At 39.6% G+C, this 22,890-nt stretch overlaps 1 protein-coding gene across 1 annotated transcript in view; it reads left to right on the top strand.

The window, feature by feature from the left end:
• The window catches only part of cubn (cubilin (intrinsic factor-cobalamin receptor)), a 139,345-nt gene that overhangs the window by 104,076 nt on the left and 12,379 nt on the right, over positions 1–22,890 (top strand). The window contains exons 48-60 of the mRNA XM_051410208.1: positions 6,178–6,362; positions 6,807–6,978; positions 11,269–11,472; positions 12,081–12,230; positions 12,339–12,460; positions 12,854–13,079; positions 14,820–15,007; positions 16,587–16,743; positions 17,550–17,699; positions 17,813–17,998; positions 19,095–19,224; positions 20,079–20,296; positions 22,339–22,538. Of these exons, the coding sequence (XP_051266168.1) occupies positions 6,178–6,362; positions 6,807–6,978; positions 11,269–11,472; positions 12,081–12,230; positions 12,339–12,460; positions 12,854–13,079; positions 14,820–15,007; positions 16,587–16,743; positions 17,550–17,699; positions 17,813–17,998; positions 19,095–19,224; positions 20,079–20,296; positions 22,339–22,538 (2,288 nt within the window). The remainder of the gene's footprint in view (positions 1–6,177; positions 6,363–6,806; positions 6,979–11,268; positions 11,473–12,080; positions 12,231–12,338; positions 12,461–12,853; positions 13,080–14,819; positions 15,008–16,586; positions 16,744–17,549; positions 17,700–17,812; positions 17,999–19,094; positions 19,225–20,078; positions 20,297–22,338; positions 22,539–22,890) is intronic.

Genomic DNA, 22,890 nt, shown 5'->3' with positions numbered 1-22,890 from the left:
ATTAATTACAATTAATCGGTCAATCAATCAGTTTGTGTCAAATAAAAATGTCATTAAAACAGTACAGTTAAACAAGTAGCCTGTTGTCAATATAACAGTAATAACAAATTATTAAATATAATATATAATATTAAAATATATTAAAATTAAAATAAAATAGATAGATAAAACTGTAAATGTGTGTGTGTTTATGTATATATATTAAAAAACAACAACTAAAACAATCATTATTTTAAACATTTATCTGAGTTTCCACTGGTTTGATTTTGCTGCAATAATTTGACTTTTTGGCATTTCTCCCAGTAAATAGAGTTTCTGTGTGTCTGATATAAATTCGAATTCGGGGTATATTTGGGAAATTATAAATCATTATCTTAGTCTTTGCTGTGTTTACTGTCAGGGCCCAGGTCTGACAAAATCTCTGCAGGAGATTAAGTAATGCTGCAAACCTTCTTTAGTAGGTGAAAGCAACACTAAGTCATCTGCATATAGCAGACCTCTGATCTCTGTGTTGTTCAGGGTGAAGTCAACGAAACAGGCATATACCTTTCTTTTTTTTAAGTTTTAATTCTTGATCAATTAAAGTCAGGAGGGTAAATATATGGTCCGTTGTGCGGCAATTTGGCAAGAAACCAATTTGGCATTTATACAGAATATTGTGGTCATCTAGAAAGTTGACAAGTCGTTTGTTAATGATGTTGCAGAATATTTTTCCCAGGTTAATGGAGACACATATTCCTCTGTAGTTATTTGGATCATATTTATTTCCGGATTTATGAATTGGGGTTATTAAACCTTTGTTCCAGATGTCTGGAAAAGCTCCAGTTGACAGAATAGTATTGAATAGTTTTAGTATAGCCAATCTGATTTTATGGTCTGAGTATTTCGTTGAGGATTCCATCAATACCACAAGCCTTTTTTCCTTTCAGGGACTGGATGACTTCTGTTAATTCTTGTTCTGTTACTGGGTAATCTAGAGGTTTGGTTGTTTTTTATCACCGCCTCCAGAGTTTTCCATTTTGTGAATATCTTGTACTGATAATCATTTTTTGTAATATTACTATATAATTCACTAAAGTGATTAATCCAAATATTTCCATCTTGGATCGCCAATTCATCCTGCTGGGTTTTGTATAGGTTGTTCCATTTCTCCCAGAACTGGTTGGATTCAAGGGATTCCTCAATATCACAGAGCTGGTTCTTGCTGTGTTGTTCTTTCTTTGTTTTTAGGTTGTACTTGTATTGTTTCAGAGTGGCCTCATATTGACAGCGTATGTTGTGGTTATCTGGGTGTCTATGCTTTTCATTTGATAATTTGATAATCATCATGATAAGTTTCCCTTAGGTTTTTGCATTCAGTGTCAAACCATTTGTTATTGTTCATTTTTTGAGATTTTGGTTTGGATGCTTTCAAATTAGACAATAGAGCCAAATGATGAAAGATTTAATTGATTTTGTCCACAGCAGAATTATTATGGGGAAATGTTTCAGGCACTAGGAGCTCCAGAGTTAGACTGGGCCCTTTTCAGATAGATTGTGATTTTGCTGTGGTCTGAGAGGGGTGTGAGGGGGCTGACTGTGAAAGCTCTGAGAGACATTGGATCTAGATCTGTAATGAAATAATCTACTGTACTACTGCCAAGAGCTGAGCTGTAAGTGTAGCGACCCAGAGAGTGTCCTCGTAGCTTGCCGTTGACTATGTACAGACCCAGTGTACGGGAGAGCTGTAAAAGATGCATACCGCTTGTATTAGTAAGCTTGTCAAAGCTCTTTCTAGTAGGACATTCAGGGAGGGGGGAAGCAGGTGCTTCCAGGTACGTGTTTGTCTCCCTGGGTGTTCATAGTGTCAGCTCTTTCCCCTGTTCGAGCGTTCAAGCCCCCATAGAGTAATACATTTCCCATGGCTATTAGCTGTGTTTCAGTTGGGACTTGTTTTATAGTAATAAATGCAAAAACTTACTGATTTCAGTGTCCAGTAGTTGGCTGTTACTTGCTTTAGTCTCCCCTGTCCTCTTCTTTGTTTGTTTTTTGTTTTCTCCTTCTTTGTTTCTCTTCAGCTTGATGCTCTGTTTCTGAGCTCTGTTTACTGAGCTCCTTCTTCCACCTGTATCTTTTTTCCTTCTTTCTCTTTCTTTCTCCTTCTTTTTCCTCTTTTTCTCCCTTCTGGTGTATTGTGGTCTCTCTCTGTCTTCTCTCTTGTCTCTCTCTCGTCTCTGTCTTCTCTCATCTCTCTCTGTCTCTCGCTCTGTCTCTGTCTCTATCTCTCTCGTCTCTTCTCTCAATTCAGTTCAATTCAAATGGCTTTGTTGGCATGACGTAACCCTTTACATACTGCCAAAGCAAGCATTTGAAATTAAAAATAATAATAGTAACAATAAAGGAAAACAATATTTACAATAAATTAATTACAATCTATACTGTTGGTAATACTGTAACTATGATTGACTCAATCACAATCACAGTCAGTCTCTCTGTATCTTGTCTCGTCTCTCTCTCTCTCTCTCTCTTTCATCTCTCTCTGTTTTCTCTGTCCTCAGACAGAAACATAAGAGCAAAATTGAGTTTCAACAATACTATTTTTATACATAACCTAACCAATTATATTTGAGGTATATCTATATAACCAGTATTTTCCATCACTCTACTGGCATTCAACACGTCTCTCACACCCCTCCCTCCTTCCCTGTCTCTTACTCACACACACACCCACAATATATCAATTATTACATGAGGACCTCATGATAAAAAATATACTTTATTTAGTTTAGCTAGACAAATCAGTGTAAACCTAGCTACAATATGTACCCATATGAGTGCTTATTTTAAGCTTTTGGACACAGCCATCTAAAGACATTCACCATTAAAAGTTGTGCTATTAACGACATTCCGTCAAACAGCGTGCCCATGGCGTGGCGTCTCGTGGCATCCAATTTCAAACCTTCGCCATGAAAGAAGGATTTTGTCATAACTTCAGCGTACATGAGCCGATCGCAATGAAACTTCATATGTTTGATAAGAGTTCCGCCCTGAACACGTCGATGATTATATTCAGTAATAGTGAGAGCGCCACCTTGTGGCAACAGGAAGTGTCACCTTTTATACTTTCTTGTTCTACTCCTAGCAGGATGATCAAATCCAGCTGAAATTTACTTATGAAATGCAAAACACATTGTTTATGATATGTGATGACTGTGGTGAGTGGGCGTGTCTGTGGCGTGGCAGGAAATTTGGATGTACCGCCACAAAACACAAGTTCTATAACTTGAGTGTACATTGTCCATTTGGCTTCAAACTTCACTTGTCTGGTAAGACAGCCCTGAACACTTCTATTGATAATATTCACTAATAGTGAGAGCGCCACCTAGTGGTGAAAGGAAATGTGACATAATTTCAGCTGGATCTGGTCAATCTGCTGGAAGATATATATAAAAGTATAAAAATTAAATTTCCTTTCACCACAAGTTACGCTCTCACTATTGTTGAATATTATCACTTGGATGTGTTTAGGGCGGGACTCTTATCATTAGTGGTGGGTGATACTGCAAGATTTGGTATCGATCCAATATCAGATACCAATACTTACGGTGCTCCTCTCCCTCTCTGCTGCTCCGTAATAAAATATATAAAATATATAAAATATACTTTATGCATTGGCTAAAGTTGCACTTAAAAATATATATCAACTAATGCAGAAGATGACCAAAATATTACTTTCACCACTATATTCTACCTGGATATTCTCTGCCAAACTAAAAAGCCTCTGTTAATGACCGCTGCCTCTGGGTCAGTGGTGTGGTCTGTCAGGGCCAGGGGGTGGGGGATTTCTCTCCTCCTCTCTTGGATTCTGTAGCTCTATATTTTCTTTTGAATGATTTTTCATGTGCTTATATAAATTCGTAGTATTGCCACTGTATTTTACAGCCTGTTTACAAACTAAACAATTTGCCGTTGTTTCATTGTAACCTGAAAATAAAGCCACACAGCACTACTCTTTTTCTCCACCATTCTTCTGCTTCGTCTCTCATCTGTGTGTGTGTGTGTGTGTGTGTGTGTGTGTGTGTGTGTGTGTGTGTGTGTGTGATGTGTGTGAGACTATTGGCTGGCAGACCTGCTTTCTTGTTTCCCTGGGTCATGTGACATTAAAGCACAAGATGGGGGAGGAGGAGCAGAGTGTGCCTGGCTGTGCTCCAGTCTGTGACAGGAGCGGCACTCAAAAGCAGTGGCACTTAGACAGAGACAGACAGCCAGGTTGCCTCCGGAGCAGCATGGACAGGACAGAAACTGAAACTAAAATATCGATATCATTACACTGGTATCGATCAATATCAATACCAACGTTGTTTCGATATATATCAATATTTTGCATCAATCCACCCACCACTACTTGTGACAAGTGAAGTTTGAAGGCGATTGGACAATGTACACTCAAGTTATAGCAACTTCGTGTTCAGGGTGGGACTCTTATCAAACATGTGAAGTTTCGTTGAGATCGGATCATGTACGCAGAAGTTATGACAAATCCCTCTTTCATGGCGAGTCGTTGAAAGTCCACGCCACGGGCATGTTGTTTGACGGAATGTCGTAAATAGAAAGAAATGGTCGCTAAATCCAAAATGGCCGTCTTCCTGTTGGGTTTGGGATATGGCACCCACTGGATTTTTTGTTCAACTGGATAAGAACTACGCGTGTGTCGGTTTTTATGCATATCGGTGAAAGGGGCCCCGCAGGTTTCAGTTTCTGGGACCCGAGGGGCCATTTTGCCATGCTCATTGTGGACCCCTAGAAAATACGAAATTTTTCACCACGACTGACATGTGCGCTGCATTTCATGAGTTTTCAAGCATTGGAAAATCTCCAAAAATGCGATTCATTTGTAACTAAAATAATAATCCTTACAAATACAATAGTGCCTTCGCACAGCCAGTGCTCAGGCCGTAATAATAACGACAACAGAAGGCATGCAAAAGAACCAATAATATCAATAGCAAAAATAAAGAGCATTGGGTGAGTGGCCTATGGTGCATGGTTTAATATAGTGTTTGAATGGCCTAAGGTGCATACGAAGTGGTCACATAATGCAGGGTGCACTGCGTCGGGTGGTACAGTTTGATACAGGGCAGATTGCCCCTCCACTCCTCAGCCTGCCATCTTCAACACCTGACCTCCACCAGTCTACGTTGTGCTCTGCAACATAGGTGCCCCTCAGGATACGGTGCTCTCTCCCTTCCACTTCACCCTTTACACCTCAGACTTTACCCACAACTCCACACACTGCCACATCCAGAAGTTCTCAGATGACACAGCCAATGTTGGATGCGTTTCTGAGGGGAACGAACTGGAATACAAGACTGTCATCAGGGACTTTGTCAGCTGGTGTGAGCTCAACCAGCTTCAGCCAAACTCTAGCAAGACGAAGGAGATGATTGTTAACTTCAAGAGGAAAACATCTTACTTAACACCAGTGAACCTCCAGGGATTGGACATTGAGGTGGTAGTGCATAGAAGAGGGCACTCACCACAACAGCCTGTCCGGGGCCCCATCTTGAATGTATCTCAAACATCCTCGTTTGCACAGTGGCTAACCAATGCCTATTAACCCAGGCAATCTAACTCAGTCATCAACATGTAGAATCTTTGAGAAACACTATTTATACATTTTAGGTTAATTTTTCTTTTTGATGTGTAGTAAATGTATTTTGGGTTTAAGTAGTTTGAGTATCTCCAATTAACTTTAATTAATTTTTAACTGTCTGCTCTTAAAGGCTTTCTGCTTGCAATATTAGACTTCCTTACTTACTGAATAATTGATTTTCATTGTTAGAAAGAAAAAATAAGCATAGAAATGTTGTGTACTAAAGAATTAAATACAATTTCTAAATAATTTCTAAATTAGTCATATGGAAAGTGGTTACTGGTTGCAACTCCTTGCTTTTTGTATTTATGTGTTTAATGTTATATGTATGTGTTTTATATTATACACATTTTTTAAGTGAGTAAGCTAAATATGTAGGACTATGGCATTTCTGTTGTTGTTCAGTTTGTTACATTTAATGGCTCCATATTTGCTCTCATTTACATAAATGTTTACTCTAGTTTGCTATAGGCTCAGAGAAAAATAAATGTACATTTATTGATTGAAATGTTATTTCTCATGTTGAATGCCCCTTTTTGTTGTAGCTTGTGGAGGAGAACTGAATGCTGCCTCAGGAACTATCTCCTCTCCCAATTACCCCAACTTGTACCCACACAGCCGAGTATGTCGTTGGGAGCTGGTGGTGTCACCAGGCCGCCGGGTAACACTCACCCTCAATGACCTGCGGCTGGAAGATTCTGGAACTTCCTGTGCATTTGACTATGTTGATGTGAGTCAACAGTTAATTTATGCAACCAACAAAAATGAAATAGATTAATAAATAGATTTTATTTAAAGATTTTTTATGGTGTAGTGTTAATGAATAATTGAGTAGTCTCACAGGATTGACCATGCCTATCACAAAATTTGTTTGTTATAGATGTCTGCTTAAGAAAGTTGCTGTGTGCCAGTTATTTTGCTGGTTAACATGGACTTATCGATCAGCCATAGCTGTTGAAGTGAATAACACTGATTATCTTGTTATCTTGGCATCTGTCTGTGGGTGGGATATGTTAAGCAGCCAGTGAACATTTTGTCCTCAAGTTGATGTGTTAGAAGCAGGAAAAATGCCCAGTTATACCTACATTTACAGCATAACTAGCATGAAATGAAAATGTTGCTTCCTTTCTAGAGACTTAGTACCCCTGTCTCCATGATAACTTCTGTCTTTTAGGTCTTGAACGGATTGGCAGTCGATGCTCCTCGCCTGCAGCGATTCTGTGGTACTGTATCAGCAGGCACGCAGGTGCGCTCCTCTGCCAACACCATGACCATTGTGTTCCACACTGATGCTTCTGTGTCCAACGGTGGCTTTTTGGCTTCTTATTCCTCTGAGGAACCTGCAGGTAAAATGCTTCCTTTGACAAAACTCAAATGGAGCTACTACATATAGTATTTATTAATTTTATTTATTGTCTCTGAGAAATATGTACAGTATAGAATTGTGTCAGTGTTCATTTTCATCATATAAGATAATAAAAAAACACATTTATTTGCATACATACATATATACATACATATATACATACATACATACATACATACATACATACATACATACATACAAGATAAATTAAATAAAAGATTGTAGGATCACAACACAAATGATAATGAAAGGGAATCATTTAAATTAAAATCAAAGATAACATAAATGTGTAAATACAAAATTAGAAAAAAATCTAGGTACAGGATAATTCATTTTATTTATAAAGTTATAGGGACAGAGCACCATAATCGGCATTTCTGTAAATGTGCCAGTTTAGTCATCCTGGCAAATTTTCAACTGCAATCCCTGAACAGGTGTAATGGCAGATAGAAAGACACATAAAATACATTAAACAGAAACAGCAATGCTGTAAATGTAGGAGAGAAGACTTAATATACTACTTAATAAATATAAACCACTTAAAACAACAAAGCATGCTTCAGGTTATTTGTTTTATGAGTTATGGAGTATGGTTACATACATTTTCTTTTAAACATGATTTTAAAAGTATTTTAGATGAGTGATATGTGTTAGCAAAATTGTTCCATGTGTGAGCTGCTCTCATTGAAAAAGCTGGCAGTATTATTCAACCCTCTCTTGCCACAGACCTAGTGTGTCAATCATCAGTTGTTTCTGCTTTATAAAAGCACTAAGGGGGGAGGAGCCAGGCCATGCCGAATCTTATTGAAAAGGCAAGCATCTGTAAATTTCATGATTGTCCCAGTTCTCTCTCTCCTGCAGCTGAGTGTAAACCACACCCACCTCCACAGTCTCATACTTTGTCAGGTCTATAAGCAAGACGACAAACAACTTTTAAAATGCTTGTTTTCTGAACAGAGTTTGGATCAATCAGGGCTATACTAACTTAGTTTTTTTTTTTTTTTATATTATTTTTTTGGCCTTTATGCCTTTATTTGACAGAGATAGCTGGAGAGAGACAGGAAGGGGGGCAGAGAGAGAGAGGGATCGACATGCAGCAAAGGGCCGCAGGCCAGACTCAAACCCGGGCCGCTGCGTATATGGGTCATCAGCTCTACCGACTGAGCTAACCGGGCACCCTATACTAACTTAGTTAATGGTATAGTAAATCTGATAGCTGGAATTAAGTAACAGACACTAAATCGCTGTGGCTCAGAGGCAGAGCGAGTTGTCCATTAATCGGAAGGTTGTTGGTTAGATCCCCAGCTCCTCTCGCCACATGTTGAAGTATCCTTTAGCAAGATACTGTACCCAAAATTGCTCCCGATGCTATCCATCGATGTGTGAATATGTATGAATGCGTTAGTTTTTGTTGATGGGCTTTGCCATCACTGAGTGAATGTGTGTGAATGGGGGGAATGTGGCATGTAGTGTAAAAGCGCTTTGAGTGGTCAGAAGACGAGAAAGGCGCTATACAAGTAGAGTTGTTCCGATTCCGATACCAGTATCGGGAATGCCTCTGATACTGCCGAAAATGCTGGCATTGGTATTGGCGAGTACTGGAGTCCAGGCAGAGAAAATTATTGTTATTAATGTGTTTGAATTTCTGTCATTAATAAATATTTCATTTTCTTTTTTGTTATGGTAAAAAGAGCAAGAGAGACAGAGAAATCCCCACAGATTCCCTGCAATGATGCTAACTGGCCTGTCATTGAACACAGCGTTGCTCACCTTCTTCACTGGGACAGGGAGGGTACAGTAATGGGGAGACTGGGGTGCTGCTGACTCATCTGTTGTTAAGTCTGCTAAAAGGGGCAGGGACAATGATTTAATATGAATATCTTGCTAAACGTTTCCCTGAACTGATTAAGTGGTGATTAAATGTAGGCTAACACTAGTCTGTAGCTAGCTAGCTTATTTGTTCACTATGGACATTAAGCCAACAGGTTAATACCACTCACAGACTATAGGGTAACCACCTTTCTTGGTGAAAAACTGGGTTACAGATTGACATCCTTTCCTTTGTCTTTCCTCTCTCTCTTTTCTCTCTTTGCTTTTTTGAAAACCAGATTTTGATTTACTAGGCAACATTGTGATCACTGTAGTTCTGGCGCATCTACTGACTGCAACTAAATGCTAAAGCAGGACCAAACCATTTCATGCAGATATAGGGGGGTGGTCGGTCAATATGGATGGCTACTTTTGGTCAATGGGGATATTTAACTTTTACTGCCAAAAACAAGTAAAAACAAAGAGATCATTAATTGTATTATTATATTTGAAATATATATACTGAATGATGATGGTTTAATAATTTTATATTAGTTTTTACCTATTTTTTGGGGCCCCTGTCATTCATCAGCCCTTGGAATTGTCCTAACTTTTCCCCCCTATACGCGCCCCTGACCATAGCCTATCCAGCACCACTAGCTTAATGAGGAGGGTAGTTCCACTTTATGGAAGCTGATGGGGCTAAAACTGACTTAATAAAACTAATGTTTTAAGTTGTAACAAAGGATATTGCAAATTTATTTCTGTGTGTGTGTGAAGTTTCCTTGTTTAATGTAACAGAGAATAAACCTACACATCTGCATCTTTATTTAATCTACTACTACACTATTAAATGTGCAGCCTGTACATTAAAAGTATAGTAGTAAATGAAATAGAATAGAAATTGTGTTATTTGAGTACAGGTTATTGCAGCACAACAGAAACCTTTATTTTGTAGGGGAAAGAAACCGAAAAAGCTGTGTGTGGGCGCATGTGGAGCCTTTGCTTTATTATTTTACACTCTTACATCAGTAGGCGCCCAACCTAACTCACTCTTGGTGTTTTGCGTTAATCGGGTGGTGGTGGCCTGGGATGGTATCAAATTCCCGGTCTGAATTATTGTCCCAGTGTGTTTTTTTAACACGCTGGTATCGGTATCGGTACTCGGTATCGGCCGATACCCACAGCACGAGTATCGGAATCGGTATTGGGAGGGAAAAAATGGTATCGGAACATCTCTATATACAAGTACAGGTCCATTTACCATTTACACATATTTTGGGGGGCATTCAGAGAGAGAGAGAAAGACAGACTGATATAGGCACAACCAATATGGGTTGAAAAAAAACAAATGCCATGTGAATGCCATGAATGTGTACAGATAGAGAGGGAGAGGAGGGAAGAGGAGTTCAGTGCATCATGAGAAGTCCCAAAGTAATGTAGGCCTATAGATACTTATAATACATAGATGCTACATTTGCCGCATTGGCCGATTCCTGGGATGCACTGTCAATGTACAACGTCAAGCCATATTAGACTAGGTAAGACTGGCCTGTAAACAAATACAAGTAAACCAGGGAGCTGCAATTTTTCAGGATACAAAGCACTAAAACTTTTACTTTTTCGTCATTTGTATATACAAAGGTTTATGATAAAATGGGAGTAGAATTTTTTTGTCTCCAGAAAGAATATAAGAATATTGATAATTCAGCTATAATAGCAGCAAGATGCTCAAGAGAGGAGTAGGCTTACATGAACTGAATTACTTATGTCTTGGAAAAAATTAATAATCGTAATAATCATAATGTTACTTTTTGCTGATATTTATGATCATGCTTGTTCTAATCAAATGTTATGTAGCCTACAGGGAGCAGACAGACAGCAGAGACGCCGCAGAGCAGTTTACTCAAGTTGACAACAACTTAAGTACAAAGTAGAAAAGTAAAAAATATCGAATCGAATATAAAAAGTACTCAGTTAAATCAGTTGAGAAATGTAAACGTTATAGTGCTTTTTGTCCAGTAAAACTGCAGGCCAGCCTTGCCCTGTCCAATATGGCAGCGACAGTGATGTACAATCCAGCGGCCAATTCTGTGTCTGTATGTATATATGTCTGTGGTCTAGGCCTATGGCAGTATAACTGGTGGTGGTTCATGGTTCAAGACTCACCTGAGCCATCCCTAACCATAAGCTTTATGCAGTCTAATCCAACAGTCCTGCAAAAAATCTTTCAGAAACATTTTTAGTTTAGTTTCTGTTGAAACTTCATTAGAGAGGTAGTGATTCAACTTCATGGTCAGTATGGAGGATGTATTTTGTACTGCTGTTGAACTGTATTGTGTTATTCTGAGATACGTTTCTAATATTAACTCAACCCCTATTGTCATAAATGGTATATTTGTGGTGTTTGTGTTTATATCTTGTGAGTGTGCCCCTACATTTTCATTTTTCCCTTTGTTAGTGTGCGGTGGAGTCCTGAACAACCCCACCGGGGAGAATTTCACTTCCCCTGGCTACCTAGTGTCCAACTACAGCAACAACCTCAACTGTGAGTGGCTCATCCAGAACCCACAGCACATAAATTCCTCGATTGTGGTACTAATAGAAGACTTGCACCTGGAGAACCACCAGACCTGTGAGTCCGACTACCTCCAGTTCCGCTTAGGTGAGTCCCACACAAAGAGCATTGGCTTTAGGATGCACTGGACATGTACAATTATCACATCTGTGGTGTCAGTCATAGACTACAAAAAGTAATGTAGTATAATGTGTCTGTAGGGATATCCATATTTTTTCTGTAGGCTATTATTTAACTTCTGGTAATTAAGCGCTTGCTTTGGCTGTCACTTGTGTTCAACTGGGGTTAATGTAGTCTGGCACTCCATTTGCTCTGTGGCTCCTTATCTCACTCCTCTCCTGTTTGTAATTTCTCACCAGCATCCATGCCCTGCCTCTTTGTCTCTCTCCTTGCAGTTCTCATACAAGCAAGAGTCTATAAATGTTGGCTTCTGCAAAGACACAAGTGTTTGATCAAAGCAACACTAAAAATGGATGCTATCGCCAGGCTGTTACCACCAGAAGCTCAGAATGCTTAATTTTGGGTGACAGAGCAAAATATGCCCACTTCCCCTCATCTGCCTTTACCTCACTGAAATGAATGGACATAGCAAGTTACCGCACAATGGTGTCTTCTAGGTCTCGGGCTGAAAAAGATTAGAAAAAGATACTGTATTCATGCTTTTCTTACATTGAACTTTCTGCCCCCTCCCTCAGGTGACTCAGATGGGGAGCTGTTAGCCAAATTTTGTGGGCAGACCATCCCCAGAATTCCCATTGTGGTGTTTACGCCAGTGCTCTGGGTCCATTTCCAGACTGACGCTTCCAACGGTGATCTGGGCTTTAAGGCCAAGTACTTGTTCTCTGGTAAGACAGACACCAACAGCTTTATTAAGTTAATCTGCTATACTTAAATATGAGATTAGTAATAATTTTAGTACCACAGACCTTATATGGCTGATTCTCTCTTTGCAGAGTGTGGAGGCTTGCAGTCAGGTGAGAGAGGGATATTGTCCAGTCCGAACTACCCCAACATCTACCCTAGCCCCAGTCGCTGTGCTTGGCTACTAGAGGCTCCAGTGGGCCACACTATTAGGGTGAGTCTGCACCATGGCCTGGTGCCAAGAGTCCATTTCCAATTGAACATTTTGATGTGTTAGAAGCAGGAAAAAAAGGCAAACCTTTGAGAATGGCCAAATTATGATGGCTAGACGACTGGGTCAGAGAATCAATTTGCAGCTCTTGTGGCGTGTTCCCGGTCTCGGCCTGCAGTGGTCAATATGTATCAAAAGTGGTCCAAGGAAGGATAAGTTGTGAACCTGCAACAGGGAAAAAGTTAATGCTGGTTCTGATTGAAAGGTGTCAGAACACAGTGCATCGCAGTTTGTTGTGTATTGGGCTGCATTGCTGTAGACCAGTCAGGGTGGTTGGCTGATTGGTGTGGTTTATATGTATGCCTAAAATGTCTTGTTCTTTATGTCTTATTCCAGCTAACCTTCAGCTACTTCAACCTGGAGCCTCACTCTACATGTGGCTGGGACTCTGTCACCATCTTCAATGGAGGATCCCCTGGCTCCCCTGTTATTGGCCAGTACTGTGGGACCACCACCCCAGGAACCATTCAGTCAGGATCCAACAAGCTTGCTGTAGTCTTCTTGGCTGATCATAGTGTGTCCAGAGGAGGCTTTATGGCCTCCTGGTCTGCTGATTCCTCAGGTGGGTTTATACTAGTTAAATGAACATGGTGTTACTACTGATAAAACTTCTGCTGTGGCAGAGATCTGCAAATGCATGTGAGGAGAGATGTGTCTGTGTGCCTCTGTAGCCACACCAACTTCTGTCTGACGAAAGCCTTTGAGGGCATAAGTAACTTACAGTAGCTTGAACATCGATGGATTAACATGGACCGGGACCAAACAGCCTCAGAGACAGTTTAATGACTGGGAATATTGTACCATGGTGATTTACAGCCGCTCTGGGGATTACGAAGACACTGGGGGTTCAGGCGTGGGGGACAGAAGAGATGTGAAGTGAAGTAGATAGGAGCGACAGGGAGGTTGAAGGCCATCTCCGAAGGCCTGTGTGGCTGGGGGTCCATCAGACTTGGAGGTTGTTCAGTCCCGGGCTGGCTGTATTCACACTGCTCAGCTAACTGCAGTACTCAGTTACAGTTAACTAGCTGCCTGCATATTTTAGCAAAAATAAAGCTAATGTTATTTCTGCCCATCAGTAAACAAGAGAGATGAGAGAGATCAGGGAGAGAGAAGCTGGGGAAAACCAGATCGTATTTTCTCCATAAAATATGATTCACTTTCACCAAAATCAGTGAAAAGAGTTTATAAGTTGTGTTAATTATCAGTGAGGTCTGGCTCCCAGAAACAATATACACTATAATTTTTTGCACTAATGTCACGCTACCACCGACTGATGGTATCTCGGCTGTATTGATGCTGAGGCACACAGACAAATCTCTCCACACAAATACAAATCACCACACACATTTGCTGATCTGCCACGCCAGAAAAGTAGCAAAGGTCACATGTAAAAAGACAGCCAATTGAGAGTCCTGCTTGAGTTGTAACCAATGAACTGTCTGTATATTCAGCTCTTGGAGCAAATGCTTGTGTGTCTTCATTGACAGATTTGTGTGCACATTTACAGATTTGTCCACACATTTTCAGATTTATATACGCATTTACAGATTTATATACGCATTTACAGATTTGCCTACAAATTTACAAATCTTATTACATTTGCAAATCTCAATACACTTTTATTTTTTACATTTTTATACATTTACACAAATTTGCCCCTGATCTGAGTAATATAATATTTAGTGCTGCTGATACCATGTCCCTATCCAATACTTGTATTTTCCTAGATAATATAGGTGAATACCTCTGCATTGAATTATGAAGAAATTTGCCTGCATCCAATTTGTTTAAGTTTATTTTTTATTTCTTAACAAAATAACAAAGTAAGCTCTAAAATAGCCAAGCAAACCCTCTCTGTACTATTCTTCTGCTTCCCAATTAGTACAATTAGCAACATGGTACATTTTTACAGCAACAGCCCTATTCCACCTATATAATGTAATAAACCCACATTGATGATTATCTTACATTGTTTTCTGGAAATCCATTAAATTCCCAGCAAACATTTTTTCTGAACTGAATTTGGATTGATGGAAGTTAAAACTGATAGTTAGAATCAAGTAACAGACATATTTTCAGCCCTTACCAGGTAGTCCAACTTTCTGTCTTACTTTTCTCAATCACCTTTTTTGTCTGGTCTCTGTATAAATATGAAGGAGTATCATAGAGCTCTGGGTACCTACAGATGACTACAAATAGGGGTGGCACCCCCATGGCTCAAAGCAGACAAATACACTGTAATAAACTCTGAGCTGTGCTTCGTAGTCCTGGACTGTGCAGACATATGTTTTGTTTTAAACAGGCTGTGGAGGGGTGATCCATGCTGATACAGGAACAATCAAGTCACCAAACTATCCCCAGAACTTCCCGGCCAATGTGGAGTGTTCCTGGCAGATCATTGCCCACGAGGGAAGCCACCTGGAAATGAGCTTCAACAGTGATTTCCAGATTCCAGACAGTTCTGGGACCTGCCAGAACAGCTATGTTAAGGTACCAAAACCAAGTTACAGCTGTAACGTGTTCAAATTATGTGTTAGTTCATGGGCTGATGATTCGGGCCTCTGGGAAGAGTCATGGAAGCCTACTGTCAGGTGTTTTTAGAATTTTTAGAATTTTTAGAAATATACATTTTTAGAGAAACTCACAAATGCTGAAATTGTAAATTATTTACACTTGATAGATCATAGACATAGATCAGATCCTGCATGATCCAGAAAAAGTTGTGGCTCTTTTAAAGGTAAAAAGTGGGGTCAGCGATTCTCAAGAGTTGCACATGGGAGCCAGATTCATTATAGCAACTTACTACTAGTACACTGTAGTTACTCGTCCTATAAACAAACAAAACAAACAGTATTACTCAGATTAATGTCAACCAAAACCACAGAAACTGTTGTCGCCATACACTACTTGACTGGAAAAGTTGATTACAACAACAACTTGGAAAACTTTGTCAACCACTATAACTGTTAACGTTACAGTTCAACAAGCCAGATACCTCTTTTACAGCCACTCCAGCCACCCACTCAGACCACAAAACAAAACAAGAACAACAAATAAATAAAATCCATAAACCGTAAATTTGACCTGCTCGTCACACTCACAATGCCATTTTGTATAATATGTAACATTTGCGCATTAAAATGTTACAAACACTACACCTATGTTATATATTTTGTTAAGTTGTGTTCTTACATTATCCAAAATGTTTCCAACAATATTCAAACACAGAGAAATCTGTAATTTTATTCAGGTAATACAATTTCACCAGTCGCGTCAGTGTTGTTTGTGGTGGTGAAGACTCCCATGATTCCACACTACTTCACAACATCATAAAACTTTGTCTTTTGGAATTGTTTTGATGTGAGAGACCCCCTAGCATCAGAAATGACATGTTGTGTTGTTTGTCTAACTATTATGATTAGTGACCATGATACATTATACTGCAAGCATACAATAACACTGGCAGCAATGTGATTGTAACAGAGCAGGCACACAGTTCAAATCATGGATTAAAGATATGTTTAAAATAGCAGAGAAAGAGGTACAAAGGCATGTCATAACAAGAAATGTGAATGTTACGTTACACCATTCATGAGCATGCAGCTGTGTTAGTTAATGTGCCTGCATAGTTATTGTGGCCCAAAATCAGTGCCCTATCAGTGCTAATAAGTTTGATGTTGTGACTGTCATGTCACAGATTTTTGGAGCTGCATACCGCTGTTTTCTTCTTACTATCGTCGTCGAAAACACAGTCCAATGTTTTTATTTTCGGACTAGAACCCTGATAGCTGCCTTGTCTGTTGGCCTCTGCTGGGCTGCTGCATCCTAGTAGGTTGCCAGGTTTGCGCATATTGCACTAGAAATCACTGAATCATGTTTTTAATAAAAACAAATTAAATTTGAATTATTTATAATATTAAAATAAAAATGTCATGTACTTTCAAGTCAAAGTCAAGTCGAGTCTTATCAGTGTTAGTCAAGCAAGTCTCAAGTCCTCAAATTGCGAAATCGAGTCCGAATCGAATCATATGTCCCTCACCTCTGTTAATCAGTGTACATTTTCCTGCAGGTGTGGTCAGGTCAGACACAAAATACAGAGGCTCTGCTGTCGACGGGCTGTGGCTCAGTGGCCCCGGGCCCTGTTATTGCTCCATATAACATCATCACAAGCCGATTCCAGGGCACTGAAGCCCCAGGAAGGGGTTTCTCAGCCTACTTCAGCACCAGTAAGAACCAGTCAGCCAAGACAGCTTCATATCACAGTGTTATTAAGGCCATATTAACTGACACTAACCGTGTTTGAATCTGAAACACATACTTTTTACCACCAAGGCAGTTTGAGGACTTATTTGGAGCTGGTGCCTAATCTTGAACCAGTTCTTTGCATTGCAACAGCCAAAAAACAGGCTCTTGGCCAAGTCTAGAGCCCGCTAGTACAAGGACGCCTTGGGGTCAGCTTTCTATGTATTTATTAGCTGTTTAGCACACAGAATATGCATGACATTGAACTGGCTGGCGGTTGTCAGGTAACTAACTTTACCCAAGCAAGGATAGCTACTAAATTCTCAAATCAATGTTTTGTTCGCAACATCAATGTTTTGTAACATTTTTCGTTACTTTAATGTTATGTTGAGGTTAGTAACATTGATGTTAGAAATTAGTAGCTATGTTAGCCAGCTAGTGTAACATTGGTAACAATAGAAAGCATTAGCACCAGCCCAGACAAGCACTAGGTCTCATTGGTGGAAAGGGGCTACCAGTTGCCTTGAATGTTAGGTCCCTGTGTTTGTTTGTGTTGCATTTTCTCTCGGAAAACATGTTACATAGTAAATGTCCTTTAGTGACTGGTAACTTGAGTAACTGACAGGATTTTTAGGTGATTTATTGGCATTTTCATTACATGAAGAAATATCTTTCAATCCCAACTTCTATTAAACACAGTCTTAACTGAGACAGCGGGCACTTCAGTGTTGGATTAAGGTATGAGGTAGCCAAGCCCAACATAATTAAAAAAAAATCGTATGTTCATCAGGGTGTGGTGCAAACTTCACAGCCCCCAGCGGTCGTGTGGTTTCTCCAAATTATCCAGCCAGCTACCCTGACTTCTCAAACTGCAACTACACCATAGACGCTGGACAACAGACTGTGATCATCCTCACCTTTCAGGTCTTTCAAATAGAAGGTAAGTATTAGTATTAGCATGTACAAAGAATCTTGGAATAATCACAAGATTGACCTATCATCCTTTTGGAACTTTCCGTGGTAAATGTTTTGTACTCTTTGTCTTTTGTGTAGCACACTCTACCTGTATGTATGATGGGTTAAAGATCTACAGTCTAGCCTCTAGTAGCCCGGCTATTGCAACTCTGTGTGGTACCAGTATCCCAGGGCCCTTCTCCACCTTTGGCCCCATGTTACTCCACTTCTACTCTGACACTGTGATCAGCGACACTGGCTTCATGGCAGAATACAGAGCCATTCGTAAGTAAAGAAGAGACAGAATGAATAAACAAAAGCAAATGACTGAAATTAAGCAGTTAGAAAACTTTCTCATTTTCTTTTGTTTCCTTACCAACCTCAGAAATTGGGGGCCATTATTATTATTATTATTATTATTATTATTATTATTATTATTTTGCTTATTTCTTTATTTTTAATTAATTCATTCTATTTTTGTGATTTTTACAGTCCCTACTCTTTACGCAGAAAATAAATACAAAATGGAAAATTATATTTTTTTTTTTAGAAACTTGGAGAGTGACAGATAGTTGTCTTTTTTATTTATTTTTCTATTACATTTCGCAAGCTGTATGTAAATGAGGAAGCATGGAGGATACACCTGTGACAAGTTGTGGGACTAGATACACCTTATGGTCACCAGGGGATTAATAAAAAGCACAATGTAATGGCTCAGAAGGTAAAGCAGGTTGTCCACTAATCAGAAGGTTGGTAGTTCAATCCCCGGCTCCTCCCTCTGCATGTCGAAATGTTGCTCTATTCCCATCGGTGTACATACTGTATGTGCACAGTGGTTTTTGTTGCTTAGATGTGTTGCATTTGCCTATAGCTTGTTTGCACATGACAACACATCACTCCTGTGTCATGGACTGCAGACTGAGGGCAAGGAAGTGATTTTCTACATTGGAAAAACAAGGGATTGAACCAACAACCTTCCAAATAGTGGACGACCCGCTCTACCTCTGAGCAAGAGCCACCCCCTAACCCCTTAACCCCTTAATCCCTAAAGCATTGCACTTATTATGCAGTGTTGCTGTGTCCAATACAAGTCACTGTAACAAATTTGAGGTAAAGTTGTATTTACTCACCATATATTTATTTATAGATTTATCTTTATTAGTATACTGTACATGTAATAATTCTGTGTGTGTGTGTGTGTGTGTGTGTGTCTCTGTGTGTGTGTGTGTGTGTGTGTGTGTGTGTGTGTGTGTGTGTGTGTGTGTATATATATATGTGTGTGTGTGTGTGTGTGTGTGTGTGTGTGTGTGTGTGTGTGTGTGTGTGTGTGTGTGTGTGTGTGTGTGTGTGTGTATACATACATACGTATGTATGTCTACAGCGTGTGGTGGTTTCTACAGCAGTACTATGGGTACAGTGAGCAGTCCAGCACTCTCCATGACCAACTACCACCACAACATCAACTGTACCTACCATATCATGGTCCAAACAGACAGAGTGGTGGATCTCAAGTAAGACTGCACTGACTGCACTAACAGCTTTAAATGGACTCCAGAACTAGAACAGGGAACTGAAAGTGAGACATACCTTTTCAGTTATGGAGAGGGGGTAACTTTTACATTTTGTGTTGCAAAGTTATTCGTCTTATGCAATAATTTTCTGGGAGGCTAAGACGGTTTTCAATCCTTCAGAGTAAAACATTTAGTTTTCACATATTTTTATGGTATTTTCTGAACATAAATCAATAAGACATAAACATTTTTGACAAAAACAAAGCCTTCCCCATACCTACCAACACTCTTTTTTTCCCTGGGTTTCTCACATATTTCAAGCCCATCTCGTGGGGTTTTTGTTTTTGGGTTTCTCCCAGCAAACCACAGAATTTGCACGACCCTTAAACTTTGTGATGAATAATCCTCATACACAAAGTTTGTCCAATGTCACCAAAGTTTCCACATTGTGTATGAAACACGTGATATATATTTTTTGATCAAGAAGCCTGATGTCACTCTACAATTCTGCGGTTGATAAGGAACTACACTCCAGACTAGACTCTCTGTTAACAGTGACACACAGAGGCTTGTCTCTTCTATAAAACATGATCTGTATCCTTGCTGTATCACATAAATTGGCAAGTATTGCCTTCCCTGTTGGTCCCAATTGGGTTTAGGATGCATCAAGGTTGCACTTGACAGGTTCAATGTGGCCACTGTATACATTGGTGTTACTCAGGTCCTCCAGTAATCTGTAACTGTGAATGATGATGTTGGTGCAAAAGAGCTTTAAAAAACCAAGAGAGCTAGCTTTAAAGTTTTATGTAATATTTCCTTTCAGTCCTTCATTTTCTGTCTTTCTCTCTCCATAGGTTTAACACCTTCCACCTGGAGGCATCCTCTTCCTGTCGCTATGACTATGTGGCAGTGTACGATGGACAAAACACATTGGCAACTTTGCTAGGGAAATTCTGCGGCGCAGTGCTCCCACCAAATCTGCGCTCCTCTACCAATCAGCTGTTCATCGTCTTCAGGACAGATGCCACAGTGAATGGGATTGGCTGGAGGGCTACTTACAGTGAGACACTCGGTAAGTCAATGTTATTGTGTTTAGTAGTAGCTCATGCTTGCAATGAAGCATGCAATAGACAAATACTGATAAAAATAGTTGTTAGCACCTCCTGAATCTTTTTTTTTTGATAGATAGGTTAAACATAAATATATTTCAAAATACGTAACCAGTCGATTTTGACACAGCATAAGACAGCTATATGAGACAGATAATTGAGCTACTGAAAAATAGTAATTATTTAGAGTTACTAGTTCTCTCAAAAGTAATTTAATGGCTTTTTCCAATTAATGCATATAAAAGGAATTTGTTACTAGTATTGCACACAGCTGTCTGCATTTTAGTGTTGCTGTGGCACAAGGCAAATGTATCTAGTCATTAATACTCCCAACCACTAGAGTGCATCAACTACTAGCGCTCCTATCAACACTCTTTTAGTGGACAGGAGGATTTAGTAGAAGACCCACACAAATGTACGTACATCAAACAGCAACCTCTGTGGCTGGCAAATTAAGCCAACACGGAAGTAGTAAAAACAGTTCCTCTAACAACCACTTGAGCATGGCTACTAAAGTGAGTCATTCTCCATAAGGCCAGAAATAAACATGGTTATGCTTGGTACAAAAAACAATTCTGGTACCTATAATGAATTTCCCCATTCATGACAATTGTACACGGGTTGAATTTTTATACTTTAGGAATTTAAGCAAGGAAACTACAGTGAGCTGGGTGAGTTTGGAGAAGATGATCTGGGATGATGGTGTTGAATGCCGAGGTGAGATCCACAAACAGGATCCTTGCATATGTCGCTGGGGAATCAAGGTGTTACAGGGTGTAGTACAGCCCCATATTGATTTCATCATCATCAGGATGACAGGTCTGTAGTCATTGAGTCTTGTGATAGAGGGTTTCTTGAGATTGATTGTTGAGCGTTGAAGCAGGAGGTGATTGAGATAAGGGGCCAGCTGGGCAGCACATGCTTTCAGATGTGCCTTCCAGATCTTCTCTCTCTGAAAGAGCTGACTTCGTCCTCTTCACAGATCCTGAGTGCAGGTGGGGGATTTGTTGTTGCTAATGTAGAAAGTTTTAGACTGCACACACATGTCCTCACAAAAGCTGATTAAAGATGTTACCATTAGTGGGATCTAGATGTGAAGTTGCAGATTGCAACTAACCAAACACTTTGCATCTGTTTTTGATGACCTAGGCTTGAAAATGGGCTATGAAGTGTGTAGAAGAAACCACAGTGGCTGTTAAAAAACGCAAATGTCTCTTCTAGGCTATTGTAGAAATATGCCGGTTCAACATGGAACCGGCATACCTACCCACAGAATCTGTAGATAAAAACATCACATTCTAAGGTATTGAATATTCAGGTTATAATACACTGATGAAAATACATATGAATATTATATTCCATTTCTGCCACTAGATTTTCCTAAATAATTGACCTTTCAAGATGTTGTTTTGGCAGTATGTAGCTGAAGTTTGCTCTTTTTCCAAGAACAATGAGCATGGAGTCTGTATGTTTCCGCTCTTGCGGGAAGTGTCATGTGTTGTATTGTCTCACTAACACAGTCCTGAAGTGAACACTGACCAAAATATTAACTTTTATTAATAAAACTTTTCTGGACTTCTTCTCAGGGCTTTTCTGATTTTTGTCGTCTAAATCGACCTCTCCAGCACCAGGTGGAGCGCCTCAGCTGGGTGTTTTTATTATGAATATCACTTGCTCTGTGCAATTTTGGTATCACTCTTTTATTATTATACCCATTGTTGTGCGGACATTTCTGGAATATTTCCCCCAAAATGGAACGACTACACTAGGTCTTGTCTTCCTCAGATCATGGAGGACAGCAGATTGAGTAGTATATTAAAATACTATCTATATTTCCATAAACATAAATTCAGCTACCAAAGACACAAAATGTGCCCCTGTCTGTACAATATCTGTCACTGTGTGCATCAATTTTTCAGTCCTCCCAGAACTTGTTATTTTTTCGACTCTGACGTGCGTATGGTATAATAATGGTGTTATGTGCTTGTTTCTGAATTGCCTGCAGGTCCAGCACAGGGATGTGGTGGCTACCTGTCCATGCCCATGGGCATGCTTGGTTCTCCGGATCCAAACCTGGATGGGCGCTATGAGCCCAGAATGGACTGCCAATGGATCATTCAGATGCCAGTCAACAGGGCTATCAACCTGACATTTAACTCCTTTGAGCTTGAGAGCTCCTCTAATTGCCGCTACGACTATGTCAAAGTAAAGACCCCACAGCCATTGAAATACATTCAAATTACTTTTCTTTTGTTAGAACATGACTACTGACCATCACACAACATATAGCTATGCTGTGTCATGTTCTCACATGATATCTCACATGCAATTATGTCTGCAATATTTGTTGACTTGACTGATTTGTAACACCAATTTGTGACATCAAACAATCAAACAAATCAAATGAAATGTAGGTGGCAGATAATACATAATTGTTTTATTGGTAAAGTGCTGGTATTAATGAATGATAATTTAAATTTTTATCCTGGATTTGCTGCCATGGTGATGCACTCTTACAATTCACGATGCCAAGAATAATAATCAGAAATAAGGCATC

The sequence above is a fragment of the Dicentrarchus labrax genome, unplaced genomic scaffold (assembly GCF_905237075.1).
Source record: "Dicentrarchus labrax unplaced genomic scaffold, dlabrax2021, whole genome shotgun sequence".
In the NCBI taxonomy this organism is placed as follows: domain Eukaryota; kingdom Metazoa; phylum Chordata; class Actinopteri; family Moronidae; genus Dicentrarchus; species Dicentrarchus labrax.
The sequence above is the reverse complement of the archived record's forward strand: the minus strand, read 5'-3'. Positions and strand labels throughout refer to the sequence as shown.